Below are 17,396 nucleotides of genomic sequence, written 5' to 3'. Positions count from 1 at the left end.
GGGACGGACGACAGGGGTGGAAACGGTCCCGCTGTTGGTAGAGAGGGCCCCGCCCCCACATTCTGTACCGGTGGGAGGCCGGGCATCGCGACACCCGTCAAAGGCCTGGTCTTGGGTCCGTTGTCTGGAAAGCTCTTCCCAGGAAGTGGGCCATCCTGGTTAGCGGGTCAGGAAACCAGCTTGGAGCCGCAAAGCTGAACCCGGAGATCACGTCTGACCTCAAGGACTGTTGTCTTCCCCAGCACCTCCCACACTTCCGAGGAGGAGGCGGGTTCAGGTCTGAGATCAGACTTGAACCCGTCCGTGCTGATTTGAGGCACCAGCCGTGTCTGGTTAGGACGCTCAGGCCCGTCCTCCTTCTGTGTTAGGTGAGGAGCGCCCCGGAATTCACGACCGCGAGTCCCAGGTCCGCCTCCGTCCACCTTGGAAAGAGTAGAGTGGACGTAGGAAAGCGCGGCCCAACAGCCAAGCTCGAGGCCCCTGAGAGGCCGAGCCCTTCTTGGGGGGGGTTGGGGCCTGCAGGCAGACAGGAGAACCGGGTCCGGGCTCCCGGCCGCTCCCATCAGCTGTCCCCACAGTGATACTTTCTCCCTTTCCTGGGGCTTACTGTTCCATCAAACCTGCTCAAGGTGGTTCCGTCGTCGGCCTGTTTTTTCATGGGGTGACCTCAGCTGGAGCCAAATGCTTGCACAGGCAACTGTAGAACTCTGGGCCGGCCCAGCCCAGGCCCCCGGGATGCACAGCCAGGCAGCCCCTCCGCACCGTCTCCCTTTTCGTCCCCGGAGCAGGTGCGGGCCGTTTTCTGGCTGCCTCGAGCCGGGCCCAGGCAGGGTGCTGGACATGCCGCTGAGCAAGGAGGGTGCCATGCCTTTCTTCCAGGAGTTTCCACGCCAAGGAAAGACATGGCTTTGGTGCGCAATGATGTGCGCTCTGAAGGAACGGACGGGCGGGGAGTGGTCGTGTGGGCCCTCGGGTCCCCTTGCTGGGAAAGCAGGCGCAGTCAGTGTCTGGTGCGGAAGCCTCGGGCCGCCATCTCCGCTGTCCGGCCCGGCCGAGTTAGGTTCTGCTGCTCGCCGAGGAGGGGCCATCAGGCGTTCTTTGTTTTCCAGAAATCCTATCCTGGTTTCAGAAACAGGGAGAAAGCAGTTTCAGGTTCTGGGCTTTTAAAACGATCAGCCCAGAGATCTGGGCACTGCCCGGAGAGTGTGTTCTCGGGGGTGTCGCCCCCCCTGCTGGACCTGCAGGGAGCCGAGGGGCAGGCTGACCTCCTGGCCTGTCTCCAAAAGAAGGCCACGCCAGAGGGTGTGGAGGGCGTCCCCATAGCTGGGCTGGCCGCGTGCTCTCGGGCCAGCAAGCCAGGAGCCTCTTTGGTGGCTTTGTCTGAGCCCTTCCAGACTCTCCTCCTGGCACCGCCTGGCTCCAGAGAGTGGGGTCTGGAAGTACTCCAGCCCCTGGGACCTCTCCGTGGCCCTCTCTGTCACCTGCTGTCCCACACTGGGCATCAGGAGGACTGGGAAGAAGCCGGAAAGGGACAAGAGAGGAGGCTGCTGGGTTTGTGGCCTCCGGCTGGCTTCCCTCCTCCCTGCTTTTACAAAATCACAACAGTGGGCACCTGGTGGCCTCAGTCATTTGAGCATCTGCCTTCGGCTCTGGTCATGGTCCTGGGGTCCTGGGATCGAGCCCCGTATTGGGCTCCCTGTTCAGTGTGGAGTCTGCTTCTCCCTCTCCCACTCCCCCTGCTTGTGTTCCCTCTCTCGCTGTCTGTCAAATAAATAAAATCTTAAAAAAAAAATCGTAACGATGATTATCTTGTACTGCGCACACACACTCTGTGCCGGGCTCCGTCCCAAGCCCTTCACCATGGTCGCAGGTGTGTGCAGGGGACCCCAGCTCCGGAGGTGCACGCTCGGGCACCCCCGTCTGGCAGAGGCGGCCACAGCCTCCCAGAGTTTGCCGCTGCCTGTGTGATCATGGGCATGTCTGAAGGCCAATGGGGTTCCCACTGCTGTCGTCTCTCCTCTTCCTCTGACCTTGCCTGTAGAACACGAACCCTGCAACCCACCGAAACCACCGCTGGGTCTGGGTTCCCCCAAAGCCCCTTCGTCATATCCCTGTTCTCACTCTGACCAGATATGTCTCTCCCGCTCTGTTCTGAAGTCCCCACGCCTTGTTCTGTCTCCCTCCCCACAGGACCCTGCTGGAATCTTTGAGCTGGTGGAGGTGGTCGGCAATGGAACGTACGGACAGGTGTACAAGGTGAGCCTCTAATGGGGCCCTCGGGGCGGGGGGAGCAGGCCCTAGTTCTGGGGCCGTGGGAGGGGACGGAGGCTGGGAGAGGTAAGGAGCGTGAACGTGGTGGGAGAGAGAAGCCCAGCACGTGGGGTGTTTTGCTGGGCTGTGCATGGAGTCTCCATGAGTCCTGGGTTCAGCAGGAGGAGGTCTGGAGCCAGGCAGGGTGTGGGCAGGGGCCCGGGAGGGCAGTGGCAAGTGTGTGTGTGTCTGTGTGTGTGAGTGCGTGCGTGTGCGCATATGTGGGTACCTATGTGTATCTGTGAGCATGCATGTGTGCACATGTGTATCAGTGTAGGTGTGGGCACGCACTTGTGTATCTGTGGGTGTGTGGGTGTGTGCGTGCACATGTGTGTGTGGCTGTGCATGTGTGTCCGTCGGGGCTCACCTGGGAACTCTGAGCAGAGCTCAGGCCACAAGGGCAGTTCTGGCTTCTTCCCAGACCTCACCGAGGCCTAGCCTTGGCATTGGTGGAGCCCCAGGACCTGTCACAGAGGGGAAGTGGTTTTCTTGAGCTCTGGCTTTCTGCTCCGGGGGCCGTCCCTGTCCTCCACACAAAGTAGCAGTTCCGAGACCGTTGCCTGTCGCTTCAGCTTGGCCCACTCAGCCCAACCACAGGTCCCACTGGGAGGAGGAGGTGGCACATTAGATGTCCCAGGCGGATGCTGTCCCCAGAGCTGGAGCCTCTAGGGCACATGCCCGCCTTCTGCCTCTCCTGATGTGACGCTAGGCCTTTCCACCAGTCTCTGCATCGCAGGGGCATTTCCTGGGTCATCGGGACCACCCTGTGAGCTTTGGGGGAAAGGTGCACCTCCTCCCCCAGTCTCCCATTGCCAGCCTGGTTGTTGCCATGGAAATAGTAGCTGTGTTCTGCTGCTGCTCTGGGCTTGGGGTCTTGAATGACTGCTGAAGACAAGAATGATGGGAGGGGCTGACCGACCCTCCCCCAGCTCCCTGCTCTTTCCCAGGAAGCCTGGACTCCCCTGTCCCAGGCTGGGATGGCTCCTGGAAGAATGTCAGAGGGATGAGGGGGGAGGAGAGAGAATGGCAGGGACATATTCTAGAAGTTTCTTCCCATTAGCACTAGCGGTGGGGCATCGGCAGGCTGGTCCGCTTTCTGGATTTCCCCGAGTTCCCTCAAATCCCAGCTCTGTCTTCATTCTTTCCTGCCAATAATAATAAAAAGCCTTAGAAGGGGGCGATTCTGGGAAAGGTTCCTGAAAGCACGAGGCTGTGGGTCTGGCATAGAAGCTGCTAGAGAGGCGGAACCCCTCCCCCAACCCCCCCCAAGGCGGGGGAGGACCTCTCTCACCCCCTGCTCTTCAAACTGGGAGGCCCGGGACAGAGGTGACCCCCACGCGCCTCCCTGAGCTGTTTAGGGGGCAGAGCGGACCCGTCGTCTCGATCCAACTTCGCGCTTGGAGTCTGGGCCCTGTAGTTGTTCTGAGAGGCTTCTGCCTGCCCCTGTGACGCACCCATAGATGGAGTGTCTCGTCACCACGGGGACACTTTCTAAGACCGAAAACAGCCAGAAGGCACGGCCTGTCCCAGAATCACCGTTCCCAGACATAGACTCAGAGCCTCCGCGTCCGCCTCTCTGCCCCACAGGGTCGGCACGTCAAGACTGGGCAGCTGGCTGCCATCAAGGTCATGGACGTCACAGAGGTAGGGAGCAACGGGAGCGGGGGACAGTCAGGGACACCGAGGTGGGCGGGGGGGGGTTGCTCGGGCTCAGCCGTCCAGTCCTCCTAGGACGAGGAGGAGGAGATCAAACAGGAGATCAACATGCTGAAGAAGTACTCGCACCACCGCAACATCGCCACCTACTACGGGGCCTTCATCAAGAAGAGCCCGCCCGGGAATGACGACCAGCTGTGGGTGAGCCGGCCCTCTGCAGCCCTCCCTGCCTCCAGGCCCCCAGCCCTCCTTCCGTGCACACGGCCTCCCTGCCTCCCTACCCCACACGCTGTGGCCTCTTGCCAGGCCCTCCGGGGTCCTGGGGTTCTCTTGCATCCTCCCTGAGCAGGGCTGGGGCAGGAGGGGAGTGCGTCAGTCCTGCCTCCTTGCACAGCTCCGTGGGGAGCCACAGCCCCCAAAACTGTGTGGAGGCAGAGGTCGGACCCTCCTGGAGAGCACAAGCCCTTCTGGACGATTCCTCCATGGAGAGCTGTGGCTCCTTTGGGCCTCCCCCAGATTCTCTCCCGAGAGTCACTGCCCTCCTGGCCAGGCCCACCGTTGCCTGGCCTCGCCCTTCCTGCTCTGCAGCCCAGCGCCCGGGGAGTGTGCCGGGGACCGTGGCTGCGGGCTCAGGGCTCAGCGGGGGCTCCCCTCCCGCCAGCCACGGACAGGTGCTTCCCAAGCACTTGCCTGTGTACTCTGCACACGGGCGTGCGTCATGGTCCGTGTTCCCGAGGCGCTCATGCACGGACTGCCTGGAGCAGGGGCAGTGATTCTGCCCGCTGGGTGGTGGGTGGGCGACCCCAGGACCGGAGGCTAGGCCCTACCCGGGGCGCCCCCTGCTGGATGCACTGCATCCCCACCCCACCCCCACCCCGGGCTTGTGGGGGGCAGGGGCCCAGATGTGGGGCCGCAGATTCCCATCGCCACATTTGCGCGTGTACACGTCCCGGCCGGCCTTTTTCCGCATGGGATGTGTGGGGGAACACGGCCACGGGCCTCCCGATCCCCAGGGTGCTGGCGGCCGGGCCTCCGCGGCCTGTGCAGGGGTCTCCCCAGGACCCCTCCTGCAGCTCACTGGCCCACCCTGCCTGCCACTTCCTCTCCAGCAGGCCTGGAGAACCGTTCTTAGTCCCCGCCGTGCCTCTGGGTCTGGCGCTGGCCGCGAAGGCTGGGCAGCCGGTGTCTGGGGCTCTGTGGACCCTATAGTCTGTGACGGCTACTCACGGCGGCCGCTGGGCCCCGAAACAGTCACGGGCAGTGCGCACATGAATGGGGACGGGAGTGTCACTGGGTCCCCAGAAGCCTTGACTTAGGACATTCCAACTCCAATTTTATAGGATTCTTAGTTTGATTTTTTCCAACCGTTTAGAAATGTGAAAACCAGGCTTAGCTCGCAGGCCAAAGTCTGCCAGCCCGCGCTCCGAGGCCACCCTTACGATTTTGGGCTGCGGTCCCTGTGGGGCCCAGACGAAAGCCTGGGGCTGTCCCCGAGGAAAACGCGCACGGGCACTTCCTTCTGTCTAGTTTTCAGGGTTCCTCGGGCTCCCCCTTGGGGCCCAGACCGCCTCCCTTAGCCCCTCATGCACGGCCTTCTTGTCTCCCCGGCTCACCCCACTTGTGGCCCCGAGGCCTCTGGCCCTCCTGCAGGGGCTGGGGCGGGGGCAAGGAGGCCCTGCCCGACAGATGCTCTTCCCCGGCCCCGGGCTGCAGCTGGTGATGGAGTTCTGCGGCGCGGGCTCGGTGACGGACCTGGTGAAGAACACGAAAGGGAACGCCCTGAAGGAGGACTGCATCGCTTACATCTGCCGGGAGATCCTGCGGGTGAGCGCCTGAGGCCCCGGCCGGTCGGGACAGGGACACCTAGCCGGCCCTGCAGAACCCTCCGGCGGCAGGGGCACAGCTGCCCGTCACTGTCCCTGCCACCCTGCAGCTGTCGGGCCTTCTCCAGGGGCCGCTCCCCTGAGGACAGTCCCGCGTCGCGTGGGGGCCGCCCCTTCAGCCCAGCCCCCTGTGCCCCTCTCCTCTGGGCGGCCGTACCCTCCAGCGCCGGGGTTGAGCTCCCCTCCCCCCCACCCCAGGGTCTGGCCCACCTCCACGCTCACAAGGTGATCCATCGGGACATCAAGGGGCAGAATGTGCTGCTGACGGAGAATGCCGAGGTCAAGCTAGGTACGCAGTTCCTTCGTGGCGGCGGGCGGGGCGCTCTGACCTCCAGGACAGAGAGCAGGCTGCGCATCTTGCTCTGGGCCTGTCACATCTCCCCCGTGAGGCCCTTCCCCCTGCTGGGAATCAGTGCAGAAGTGCCCCCCGCCCCCCCACCTCTGCGTCCCAGGTGCTGTGCAGGTCCCTCGGGGGAGATGGGATGCCTTGGCCCCTCCTGCCTGGCCCTTGGCCCTTTCACACCAGTTGTCCCCCCAAACACAGGGACATTAGGTCAGGCTCCTCAGGATGTAGACGGGGTGGCGGAGGTGTCCGGGAACGTCTGGGTAGGCAAGGGCTCCCGCTGCCTCTGGGGCACGCACCTGCCAGCGCCAAGACCCCCAGGACGACCCCCCCGTGTCTTCCCAGTGGATTTCGGGGTGAGTGCCCAGCTGGACCGCACTGTGGGCAGGCGGAACACTTTCATCGGGACCCCCTACTGGATGGCCCCAGAGGTCATCGCCTGTGACGAGAACCCCGATGCCACCTACGATTACCGGGTATGGAGCAGGGGGCAGGCTACACGGAGGCAGCCAACGGTGGGACGGTGATGGGGTGGTGGGTAGACGGAAGGCGGGGGCAGGGGCTCGGACGGCCCGGGTGACACGGTGAAGGTGCGGTGCTGTGCCTGTGGTGAGGGATGGGGTCAGCTGGATCCCAGGAAGTGGTCCTGAAAAGGCCAGGATGGTGGGCACAGAGGGCCGTCAGGAACATGCTCCCATCCCTCCTTCCCTCTGCAGAGTGACATTTGGTCTCTAGGAATCACAGCCATCGAGATGGCAGAGGGGGCCCCCCGTAAGTGTGGACCTGGGAGTGGAGGAGCCCTAAAGGGACTGTGGGGGGGGTCACGGAGGTTGTGGTGGGAGGGACTGCTTGGGGCTCTGTGCAGGGCTGCGAAAGGGACTCATGGTGTGTCCCCCCCCATGTGCCAGCTCTGTGTGACATGCACCCCATGCGAGCCCTCTTCCTCATCCCACGGAACCCACCCCCCAGACTCAAGTCCAAGAAATGGTAGGTCCCTGGACCAGCGCCCCCCCCCCCCCCCCCCCCCCCCCCCCCCCCCCCCCCGCCTTCACCCCTGTGCCCAGTGAGGGTCTGCACCACAGAGGGCTGGGGGCCGGACCAGGCTTGGGATGTGGAGAAGACCTGAGGGAAACCGAGATGGCTTTTGGACGGAGGATCCCTCTCTCTGGCCTGTGACCGCCCCCCGCTTCCAGGGGGGCCCCTCCCAGCGTGAGCCCCCTTACCTTCCAGGTCTAAGAAGTTCACCGACTTCATCGACACGTGTCTTATCAAGACGTACCTGAGCCGCCCGCCCACGGAGCAGCTGCTCAAGTTCCCCTTCATCCGCGACCAGCCCACTGAGCGCCAGGTCCGCATCCAGCTCAAGGACCACATAGACCGCTCGCGGAAGAAGCGAGGCGAGAAGGGTAGGTCGGCCGGTCCCGCCTTCCCCCCTGGAGCCCAGTCCTGCCGCTCCCGGGAGCCCTGCGCACCCCCTCGCGGCCGGTGCTGCTCACCCCTGCGGAAGGTTCCTTAGCCCGGGGTGGGGTCTGGGGCGCCAGGCCAAGGAACAGCAGTGGCCTCCCCATGCAGAGGAGACGGAGTACGAGTACAGCGGCAGCGAGGAGGAGGACGACAGCCACGGAGAGGAGGGCGAGCCCAGGTGGGCCCCAGCCCCGGCTGAAGGGGGGCAGCCGTACTTGCGGGCACGGGGGGGGGCCCGGTCTAGGGTCGGGGGCAGAGAACCCGGCCCGGGTGTCGGAGGAGCGGAGGGACTGAGAGAGGGGGGCGAGGGTTGTGGGGGTGGGGGTGGCGGCGGTGTTCCCCCAACCCCCCACCCAGTGCATGCCCTGACCCCTCCGCCCCCCAGCTCCATCATGAACGTGCCCGGGGAGTCCACGCTGCGCCGGGAGTTCCTGCGGCTGCAGCAGGAGAACAAGAGCAACTCAGAGGCCGTGAAGCAGCAGCTGCAGCAGCAGCAGCTCCAGCAGCAGCGGGACCCAGAGGCACACATCCAACACCTGCTGCACCAGCGCCAGCGCCGCATCGAGGAGCAGAAGGAGGAGCGGCGGCGCGTGGAGGAGGTGCGGTGGCGTGGGGGGGGGTGTGCCCTGCCGTCCTGCTGTCCCAGAGGGGTGGGGGAGGCCCCCGCCCCACAGGGGGCGCCTTCCGCAGGGACAGGCCTGTCCCCGCTGTCCCCGCGCGCCCTCCAGTGCCCTGGGCTGCTGCCGCAGCAGCTGTCGGGTCTGATCCGGAAATCCATTCCCGAGATTCTCCTTTGTTTTCGGTGGTTTGGCTTAGATTTGCTAGAAAATACTTATTGGGGTGGGTGGGAGAAAGACCTCTGAGTTAATAGAGGGGCGCATTTTTTTTTAAGATTTTATTTATTTATTTGACAGAGATCACAAGTAGGCAGAGAGGCAGGCAGAGAGAGAGGAGGAAGCAGATCCCTGCTGAGCAGAAGCCCGATGTGGGGCTCGATCCCAGGACCCTGGGATCATGACCTGAGCCGAAGGCAGAGGCCTAACCCACTGAGCCACCCAGGCGACCCAGAGGGACGCATTTTTTAAAAAAAATTTTTTAAGATTTCTTTTTAAGATTTTATTTATTTATTTGACAGAGATCACATGTAGGCAGAGAGGCAGGCAGAGAGAGAGAGGAGGAAGCAGGCTCCCCGCTGAGCAGAAGCCCGATGTGGGGCTCGATCCCAGGACCCTGAGATCATGACCTGAGCCGAAGGCAGAGGCTTTAACCCACTGAGCCCCCCGGGCGCCCCCTAGAGAGGCGCATTTAAGCGGCTGCGCATTTTAGATCGGTTTAGAAAGAGGGCATCCGTATGCACGCGTGCTCAGATGCCTTTATTCTGCGGAGGGACGGGCTGAGGAGGACGGCGTAAACGCGGCCTCAGCGTCGGCATTTCTGTCCAAACGGTGATGTGACCGCCAAGTTCGCGGAGAACCAGACTTAAGAAAACCGTCTAAGTCGCGGGCGATACCCGTCGGCTGCCCCCCAAAACCTCCCCTGAGCAAAGGACCGGCAGGAGCCGGCCCCAGGGTGAGGGGCGCACGTTCACGGCAGCAGCCGCACAGGCTGGGGCCAGGCAGGGCACAGGGAGCTCCCGGGCTGGAGGGACCCTTTGGGAGGCCTCCTCTCTAGTGTGGACACACGGGCCACCCCTGCGGCCGGCCTGGACCAGGCGCTTCTGCGCGGGCACCTGCCGCCCCCTTGTGGCCAGAGGCTGTCCCTGCGGCCCACTCCGTGCTGCTGGCGGCCAGGCGGGTGAGGGGCTGGGGGGCTGGGCGTCTAACTCCCGGGCACTTGGCTGCCCTTGCGGCTGGCTTCGTGCACGAGTGGACAGAGAAAGCGTCATCCACGGTGGCCCCCAGGGGCGGCAGGCGCCAGAAGCGGGCTGGGTGTCCAGCGCGGGCCTGAAGGGTGCCTCTTCCTGCCCACAGCAACAGCGGCGGGAACGGGAGCAGCGGAAGCTGCAGGAGAAGGAGCAGCAGCGGCTGGAGGACATGCAGGCCCTGCGGCGGGAGGAGGAACGGCGGCAGGCCGAGCGCGAGCAGGTACAGCGCCCCCAGCGCACACCGGACTCACCCCTTCCCTGCCCGCCTCCCCTCTGCTCCTGCCGCCTGCCTCCCCTGCACCTTGATACCCTGCCCTGTCTTTCCCGTCCCCTAGATTCCTGTCTTTTCCAGCTTCACTCTCTCTCTGTTTTCTCCCACCCTTCAACCCCCACCCTGGCTCCTGCCCTCCTCCTGTCTCTGCGCCTTCATTCCCCATCTCTGTGCCCCGTCCTCGACGCCTCACCCCTGCGCCTGCCCTCTGCCCCTCACGGGCCCTCCACCCCGGCTTCCTCCTCATCGCCCGCCCTCATGGGGCTCATGCCCCCCCATCTGTCTCTCTCCGACGCTGCCTGCTCTCCTCATCCTCACCCCACCGATCCTGTCCTCCGACGACGCCGTCCCCCGCCTTTCCCCCTGCCCTTTGCTCCCCACCGCCCCCCCCCAGGAGTATATCCGTCACAGGCTAGAGGAGGAGCAGCGACAGCTCGAGATCCTCCAGCAACAGCTGCTCCAGGAACAGGCCCTGCTGCTGGTAACGGGGTCCCCGGCTTCCTCTGGGAAGCGGCGGCTTTGGAGCCTCTGTGCCAGAGTGGGATGGGGACACCACAGGGCAGGGGGTCCGGCCTGGCGCTGGGGGAAGACCCCGCGTCTCGGTTGGCCGGAGAGAGGGCCTGCCTGCCTCGGCCCGGGCCACGCGGCTGAGCCGCTCTCCCTCCCCTCGGGCCCAGGAGTACAAGCGGAAGCAGCTGGAGGAGCAGCGGCAGTCGGAGCGGCTCCAGCGGCAGCTGCAGCAGGAGCACGCCTACCTCAAGTCCCTCCAGCAGCAGCAGCAGCAGGGCTTGCCCGCGGACAGGAAGCCGCTCTACCACTACGGCCGCGGTGTCGCTGCCGCCGACAAGCCGGCCTGGGCCCGGGAGGTACGGGCCATGGCGCCCTGGCGGGTCCGGGAATGGGGAGCTTGGCACCGGGTGCGGGACGGGGACGGAGGGCCTGTGCTCCGAGGACGGGGAAGCGAAGCCAGCACCCCTCGGGCCTCCTTTCATGCTGCAGGTGGAGGAGAGAACGAGGATGAACAAGCAGCAGAACTCCCCCTTGGCCAAGACCAAGCCCGGCAGCACGGGGCCCGAGCCCCCCCTCCCCCAGGCCACCCCTGGGCCCCCGGGCCCTCTTTCCCAAACCCCTCCTATGCAGAGGCCGGTGGAGCCCCAGGAGGGACCGCACAAGGTGAGCCTCTCCCTAACATGTGTTCATGCGCAGATACGGGTGCCTCCCTCTGCACGGCCGTGGCACAGCCGGGCACCCACATGTGCACACACGCATGTGCACATACAAACAGGCACGTGTGCACATACAAGCACATGCATGCACACACATGAACACTCAGCCAGGGGTCATAGATCTCGTGGTACAAGGGCAAAGACAGCCACCTGTCTGCCTCTGCGTGAGTCTGGCTCTGTCCCCTGTTCTTGGGCTTCCACAGCCCCTCTCCTCCAGTGGACACTTGGAAGCCAGAGGCTCTCCTCACAGCTTCCTCCCAGCCCAGACCCCCGCTCCCGGGTGGGGATGTGCCACAGAGCGGGCAGCCCACCCTCCCTGGTCTTTCCCTGCAGAGCCTGGTGGCGCACCGGGTCCCACTGAAGCCATATGCAGCGCCTGTACCCCGATCCCAGTCCCTGCAGGACCAGCCCACCCGAAACCTGGCTGCCTTCCCAGCCGCCCACGAGCCCGACCCCGCCGTCCCCACACCCAGCACCACGCCCAGCGCCCGAGGAGCCGTCATCCGCCAGAACTCAGATCCCACCTCCGAAGGGCCTGGCCCCAGCCCGAGCCCCCCAGCCTGGGTCCGGCCGGATCCTGAGGCCCCACCCAAGGTAAGGGCTGTGCCACAGGACCAGGAAAGAGGAGAAACGGGAAGGAAAAGTAGGAACTGTGGGAAGCAGGCCCGGTGGAAACAGGGTTCAGGGCTGGAAGGGAAGAGAAGGGCCAGGCGCCCACCCTGGGCCCTGCCCCGCCAGCCTCCAGGCCAGAGGGCAGGCTGCCTGCTCTGGGACCATGTCCCTGCTCCCAGGGCTGAGTGAGGGACCCGAAGCGCACCCACGGCATTTGGGAAGCCGCAGGGGCGGACTTGCGGGGCTGGAGTCCCAGCTTCACGACTGTGGAAGATCTGTGAGCGTCCCTGACATCTGCTGGCGGGTCCGCGAAAGCCGGGGAGAACACCGGCCGAGTTGAGGATGCACCGCACTGACCGCACCCAAACCCGGTCCCCCTCAGGTGCCTCAGAGGACCTCCTCCATCGCCGCTGCCCTCAACACCAGTGGGGCCGGAGGGGCCCGGCCTGCTCAGGCTGTCCGCGCCAGGTAGCCCCCCCCGGCGGTGGGGAATGCATGGTGGCCCTGGGGCGGGGGGCTGGGGGGGCACAGGGGAGGTTGTCAGGTCACCCGCTCAGGGGTGGGCCAGCCCCACCCCAGTCACCTCAGCGCCCCCTGCCCCGCCCCCCGGGCACCCCTGTGCTCCCTCCACAGACCTCGCAGCAACTCCGCCTGGCAAATCTATCTGCAAAGGCGGGCAGAGCGGGGCACCCCCAAGCCTCCAGGGCCCCCCGCTCAGCCCCCTGGCCCGCCCAACGCCTGTAGGTAATGGAGTTGCCCCCCCGCCCAAGTCTCACCCTCACTGCGGCCATCGGCTGCCCCCTGGTGGTGGCTCTCTGCATTGCAGCGCTACGCTGGAGTCGGGGGTGTGGCTCCCTGACCGGCCTCTGCCCTCCCACAGCAACCCCGACCTCAGGAGGAGCGACCCTGGCTGGGAGCGCCCAGAAGGTGCCCTCCCGTCTCATGGGCACCTCCCGCAAGCCGGCTCGCTGGAGCGGAACCGCGTGGGAGGTATGGCCGGCCCGGCTCTGGGGCCCACCCAGACACTGTGGGGGGACCCTGCCTCAGGCCCGGTTGGCTGTGGGTCAGTGAGGGCGAGCAGGGGTCTGTGACCTCCCTTCTCCTGCCCTGCCCTATGCAGCCTCCTCCAAACTGGACAGCTCCCCCGTGCTCTCCCCCGGAAACAAAGCCAAGCCCGAGGACCACCGCTCCCGGCCAGGCCGGCCCGCAGTAAGTCCTGGGCAGCAGCCGCAGCCCCGCCTGCTCGCGTTGGGGGTGGGGTGGGGCTTGGGGCTTCAGGGCCCCCAGGAGCCCCGGGCTGGGCCCTCTGCGACCTGGTGCCAAGGGGCTATGGGCCGCGCTTCTCGGCTACTGATCTCTCTCCACCTCTCTCCGCTCCTCCCGCTGCCCTGCGGCCCCTGCGGCCCCTCCCAGAGCTATAAGCGCGCCATCGGTGAGGTCAGTGATGAGGCCCGCTTGGGAGCCCCCGTGCCTGCCCCTTCTCCTCTGGCTTTCTTCGTACCTGACCCCACCCTCCCCACCCCCCCTCCTTACGGGTCCCCCCTCCCCCCACCCCTGCAGGATTTTGTGCTGTTGAAAGAGCGAGCCCTGGACGAGGCCCCGCGGCCTCCCAAGAAGGCCATGGACTACTCGTCCTCCAGTGAGGAGGTGGAAAGCAGCGAAGATGAGGAGGAAAGCAACGGCGAGCCCTCTGAGGGGAGCAGAGATACCCCCGGGGCCCGGTATGGGGGCACCCTGGGGGAAGGCAGGCTCCCTTTCTCCTAGATTGGAGGACCCTGGCTTTTCCAGTCTCTGGAGAAGGGGATCTGGGCTGGTGGGATCTGGAGACCCACCTGTCTCCCACTGCTGTGTCAGCTGAGGGCGGGCCTCCCCCAGGTGCTAGAACCCCCCACTCCCACGGGGCAGTGTCCACTGGAGGGGAGAGCGCTGGCCCTCCATCCCTGGCAGGCTCCCCGCGGCGGGCTGGACCTGGGGGCTGACGGCCATCCTGTCTCCCACGGCAGTGACGGAGACACCGACAGCGTCAGCACCATGGTGGTCCACGACGTGGAGGAGATGGCCGGGACCCAGACCCCCTATGGGGGCGGCACCATGGTGGTCCAGCGCGTGAGTGGCCCCCCTTCTTCCCCACGCCTGCAGTGCCCCCCCGCCTCTGGCCCGGCACTGGCTCCCTTCCCTCTGTTCCTCAGACCCCCGAGGAGGAGCGCGGCCTGCTGCACGCGGACAGTAACGGCTACACCAACCTTCCTGACGTTGTCCAGCCCAGCCACTCGCCCACGGAGAGTGGCAAAGGCCAAAGTCCCCCCTCGAAGGACGGAGGCAGCGACGTAAGTGGGCACATGCAGCCCTGGGCATGGAGCCGTGGGCGGGGGGTGCGGGGTCCGGGTCTGGAGCGTTTGCCTGACCGCTGCCCCACCCCCACAGTACCAGTCTCGTGGGCTGGTAAAGGCCCCTGGCAAGAGCTCATTCACCATGTTTGTGGACCTAGGGGTCTACCAGCCCGGAGGCAGTGGGGACACCATCCCCATCACAGGTGAGGACGGGAGGAGGTGTGGCTCGAGGCCAGTGGGAGGGCACAGGCTGGCCCCTGGTGGTGTGGCTTTCCGGAGCTGCCGGGCCTGCACTTGGGCCTGAGCGCCTGCCGGGGACAGAGGTAGCCGGGGCGCCTGAGGGACAGGATGGGGATTTTGCTGGGCCTTCCGCCCACTTTCCACTCCTCCCTGCACCTTCTCCTTTCTCCACCCTTCCCCTGTCCTGCTGAGTATGCAGAGGAGCCCCCCACCACCAAATGCGGGGGTGGGGTGGGGAGGGCTGGGGGGAGGGGGCTGCAGCCCTCCTCCCCCTTCTCTTCTCTTTCCGGCAGCCCTGGTAGGGGGAGAGGGTGGCCGGCTGGATCAGCTCCAGTATGACGTCCGGAAAGGATCAGTGGTCAACGTGAACCCCACCAACACCCGCGCTCACAGCGAGACCCCCGAGATTCGGAAGTACAAAAAGCGGTTCAATTCAGAGATCCTCTGTGCAGCCCTTTGGGGTGGGCCAGGGCGGGGGGGGGGGGAGAGCGGGGGCGGTGCGCCCCTGTGCTCTCGGCCTGGGAGGGCGGGCTGCGGGTGACCCGCTCGCCGGCTCCCACCGCAGGCGTCAACCTGCTGGTGGGCACAGAGAACGGCCTGATGCTGCTGGACCGCAGCGGCCAGGGCAAGGTGTACGGGCTCATCGGGCGGCGGCGCTTCCAGCAAATGGACGTGCTGGAAGGTCTCAACCTGCTCATCACCATCTCAGGTGCGCGGGGCGCGGCGCTCATGGGGCCCGGCGCGGGGACCCCTGCGCTGTCCCACCTGCAGCCTGGGAGGAGGCGGGGACTCCCCTGATGCCGCCGTGGGGTGCAGCCGACCGCTGGCGGAGGGGGCGGGAGGCCGGCGCTGGACGGCCGGTGAGGGCCTGTGTGTCTGCCCTCAGGGAAAAGGAACAAACTGCGGGTTTATTACCTGTCTTGGCTGCGGAACAAGATTCTGCACAACGACCCGGACGTGGAGAAGAAGCAGGGCTGGACCACCGTGGGGGACATGGAGGGCTGTGGGCACTACCGCGTGGGTGAGGAGGTCACCGCGGGGCGGCCCCGGGGGCCTGGGCAGCATGGCCGGGCGACGGGGCCAGGCGCTCAGTGACAGGCCTGTGGGACCCAACCCTCCCCCGCCCTGCCCGCAGTGAAATACGAGCGCATTAAGTTCCTGGTCATCGCCCTGAAGAGCTCCGTGGAAGTGTACGCCTGGGCCCCCAAGCCCTACCACAAGTTCATGGCCTTCAAGGTAGCCCCGCCGCAGCCCCCCACCCGCCCAGCCCGGCCGCAGCGGCCGGGCTGCGGCTCCTGAGCCCCTCTCCCGTCCACAGTCCTTCGCCGACCTCCCTCACCGCCCTCTGCTGGTCGACCTGACCGTGGAAGAGGGTCAGCGACTCAAGGTCATCTACGGCTCCAGCGCCGGCTTCCACGCAGTGGACGTGGACTCGGGGAACAGCTATGACATCTACATCCCGGTGCACGTAAGCTAGGCGGGGCTTGGTAAGCTGGGCGGGGCTTGGCGCGGGCGGGGCAGTGAGGGGGCGTGGCCTGCAGCACGCCCTCTCGCCCCCAGATCCAGAGCCAGATCACGCCCCATGCCATCATCTTCCTCCCCGACACCGACGGCATGGAGATGCTGCTCTGCTACGAGGACGAGGGCGTTTATGTGAACACCTATGGGCGGATCATTAAGGACGTGGTGCTGCAGTGGGGAGAGATGCCCACCTCCGTGGGTGAGCAAGGCGCCCGCCCCAGGGCTGCCCCCTGGGCCCCCAGCCACCGCTGCAGCCCACTCACTGGCCCTCCTGCCCTTCTCCCCCAGCCTACATCTGCTCCAACCAGATCATGGGCTGGGGTGAGAAAGCCATTGAGATCCGCTCGGTGGAGACGGGCCACCTGGACGGCGTCTTCATGCACAAACGGGCCCAGAGGCTCAAGTTCCTGTGCGAGCGGAACGACAAGGTGGGAGCCCCTGGTCCTGCCCCTGCTGGCGGACTCGGTGCGGGGCGGGGGTGGGGGGTCGCCGTGGGGTCTTCTGGGGGCACAGCCTGCATCACAGCCTCCTTCCCTCTCTCCCACCATCACGCGGGCTGCCCTCTCCCCAAGCAGCTCTGCCTCTGGGGAGGGGGGCTGGCGCGCTAAGACTAAATTCTGCAGTTTCCAGCTCTCCCCCTCTCGCTGCGGCTCACAGTTAGTCCCAACCACCCCCTGGCCCCCATCCCTCCTGACCTCTCCTACCGCAGGTGTTCTTCGCCTCCGTCCGCTCCGGGGGCAGCAGCCAGGTTTACTTCATGACGCTGAACCGGAACTGCATCATGAACTGGTGACGGGACAGCCGCCCCCGCAGCCGGACCCCCCAGGCCGCCCTCCTTTCCCCTCCCTGGGCTTTTGCTTTTGACTGGTTTGATTCACTGGAGCCTGCTGGGAACGTGACCTCTGACCCCTGACGCTTTTGTGATCACGTGACCATCCTGTTTCTCCCCCCCCCCCCCCCCCCGCCTCAGTTCATTCTCTCCCCAAAACTGTGCCTGTCCCAATTCCGGGGAGAGGCACGGCTTCCCCTTACCAGGAATCCAGAGGGCCGAGCCCCACCCCCCTTTTCTCCACTTCCGAGGAGAGTGCTCGGGGCGGGCACCCGTACCCCACTGCTGCTGACCGGGCAGGGCCCTGGGCCCCTTCATTTGCACGTCAGGGGAGCCGGCTCCCCCCTTGAATGTACCAGACCCTGGGGGGGGGTCACTGGGCCCTAGGTTTCAGGGGGGTCGCCCGCCACTCCGGGGGCAGGGACCATTTCCTCATTTTCTGAAAGCACTTTAATGATTCCCCTCCCCCCAAACCCCAGGGAATGGAGGGGGGACCCCGCCAGCCAAAACATTTCCCCCTTTCCAACCCCTTTTCTTTCTAGCCTCTGTCCTTCCCTGGTGGAGGGAGGGAGTGGGGAGCTCTCGCTCCCCCCTGCACCCCCTTGCTTGCCTCTGTATATAGTGTGAGCAGCAAGTAGCCCTGCCCCGTCCCCCTCAATGTAGTGGCCTTGGATATTCCGTTTGTTAATAAAGACAATTCAACCAGCTCCTACCATCCAGGGCCCCTGTCTTCTCTCCCAGTCCCGGAAACCAGCCCGGCTAAGCCAGCAGGCCTGGGACGAGGGGGCGGCCCAGGGGGCCTTAGCTCTATGGCCTTTGGGACATGTGAGCCCTGTGCGCTCCCCGG

The 17,396-nt window shown here is 65.5% G+C and overlaps 1 protein-coding gene across 3 annotated transcripts in view; it reads left to right on the top strand.

Annotated features, from left to right (window-relative positions):
• LOC111161079 (misshapen like kinase 1) overlaps positions 1–17,261 on the top strand; it is a 42,721-nt gene extending 25,460 nt beyond the window's left edge. The window contains exons 2-32 of one of the 3 annotated variants that reach the window (XM_022524560.1): positions 2,191–2,256; positions 3,898–3,954; positions 4,042–4,167; positions 5,680–5,790; positions 6,048–6,138; positions 6,538–6,668; positions 6,909–6,963; positions 7,101–7,179; positions 7,423–7,598; positions 7,765–7,834; positions 8,042–8,255; positions 9,627–9,740; positions 10,469–10,657; positions 10,791–10,964; positions 11,411–11,611; positions 12,012–12,097; positions 12,263–12,373; positions 12,510–12,619; positions 12,750–12,838; positions 13,190–13,350; positions 13,633–13,735; positions 13,819–13,956; positions 14,054–14,162; positions 14,493–14,660; positions 14,765–14,908; positions 15,086–15,220; positions 15,335–15,435; positions 15,518–15,667; positions 15,760–15,919; positions 16,009–16,148; positions 16,430–17,261. In XM_022524560.1, coding sequence (XP_022380268.1) covers positions 2,191–2,256; positions 3,898–3,954; positions 4,042–4,167; positions 5,680–5,790; positions 6,048–6,138; positions 6,538–6,668; positions 6,909–6,963; positions 7,101–7,179; positions 7,423–7,598; positions 7,765–7,834; positions 8,042–8,255; positions 9,627–9,740; positions 10,469–10,657; positions 10,791–10,964; positions 11,411–11,611; positions 12,012–12,097; positions 12,263–12,373; positions 12,510–12,619; positions 12,750–12,838; positions 13,190–13,350; positions 13,633–13,735; positions 13,819–13,956; positions 14,054–14,162; positions 14,493–14,660; positions 14,765–14,908; positions 15,086–15,220; positions 15,335–15,435; positions 15,518–15,667; positions 15,760–15,919; positions 16,009–16,148; positions 16,430–16,513 — 3,843 coding nt within the window. In that variant the 3' untranslated portion in view covers positions 16,514–17,261. Of the gene's footprint in view, positions 1–2,190; positions 2,257–3,897; positions 3,955–4,041; positions 4,168–5,679; positions 5,791–6,047; positions 6,139–6,537; positions 6,669–6,908; positions 6,964–7,100; positions 7,180–7,422; positions 7,599–7,764; positions 7,835–8,041; positions 8,256–9,626; positions 9,741–10,468; positions 10,658–10,790; positions 10,965–11,350; positions 11,612–12,011; positions 12,098–12,262; positions 12,374–12,509; positions 12,620–12,749; positions 12,839–13,189; positions 13,351–13,632; positions 13,736–13,818; positions 13,957–14,053; positions 14,163–14,492; positions 14,661–14,764; positions 14,909–15,085; positions 15,221–15,334; positions 15,436–15,517; positions 15,668–15,759; positions 15,920–16,008; positions 16,149–16,429 lie in introns of all 3 variants that reach the window. The other 2 variants (XM_022524559.1, XM_022524561.1) reach the window with 2 other exon arrangements.
• Positions 17,262–17,396: the final 135 nt, after the last annotated feature.

Source organism: Enhydra lutris, unplaced genomic scaffold (genome assembly GCF_002288905.1).
Source record: "Enhydra lutris kenyoni isolate GAN:26980312 unplaced genomic scaffold, ASM228890v2 scaffoldscaffold82, whole genome shotgun sequence".
NCBI classification, from domain to species: Eukaryota; Metazoa; Chordata; class Mammalia; order Carnivora; family Mustelidae; genus Enhydra; species Enhydra lutris.
This window is presented reverse-complemented; position numbering and strand designations above follow the sequence as displayed.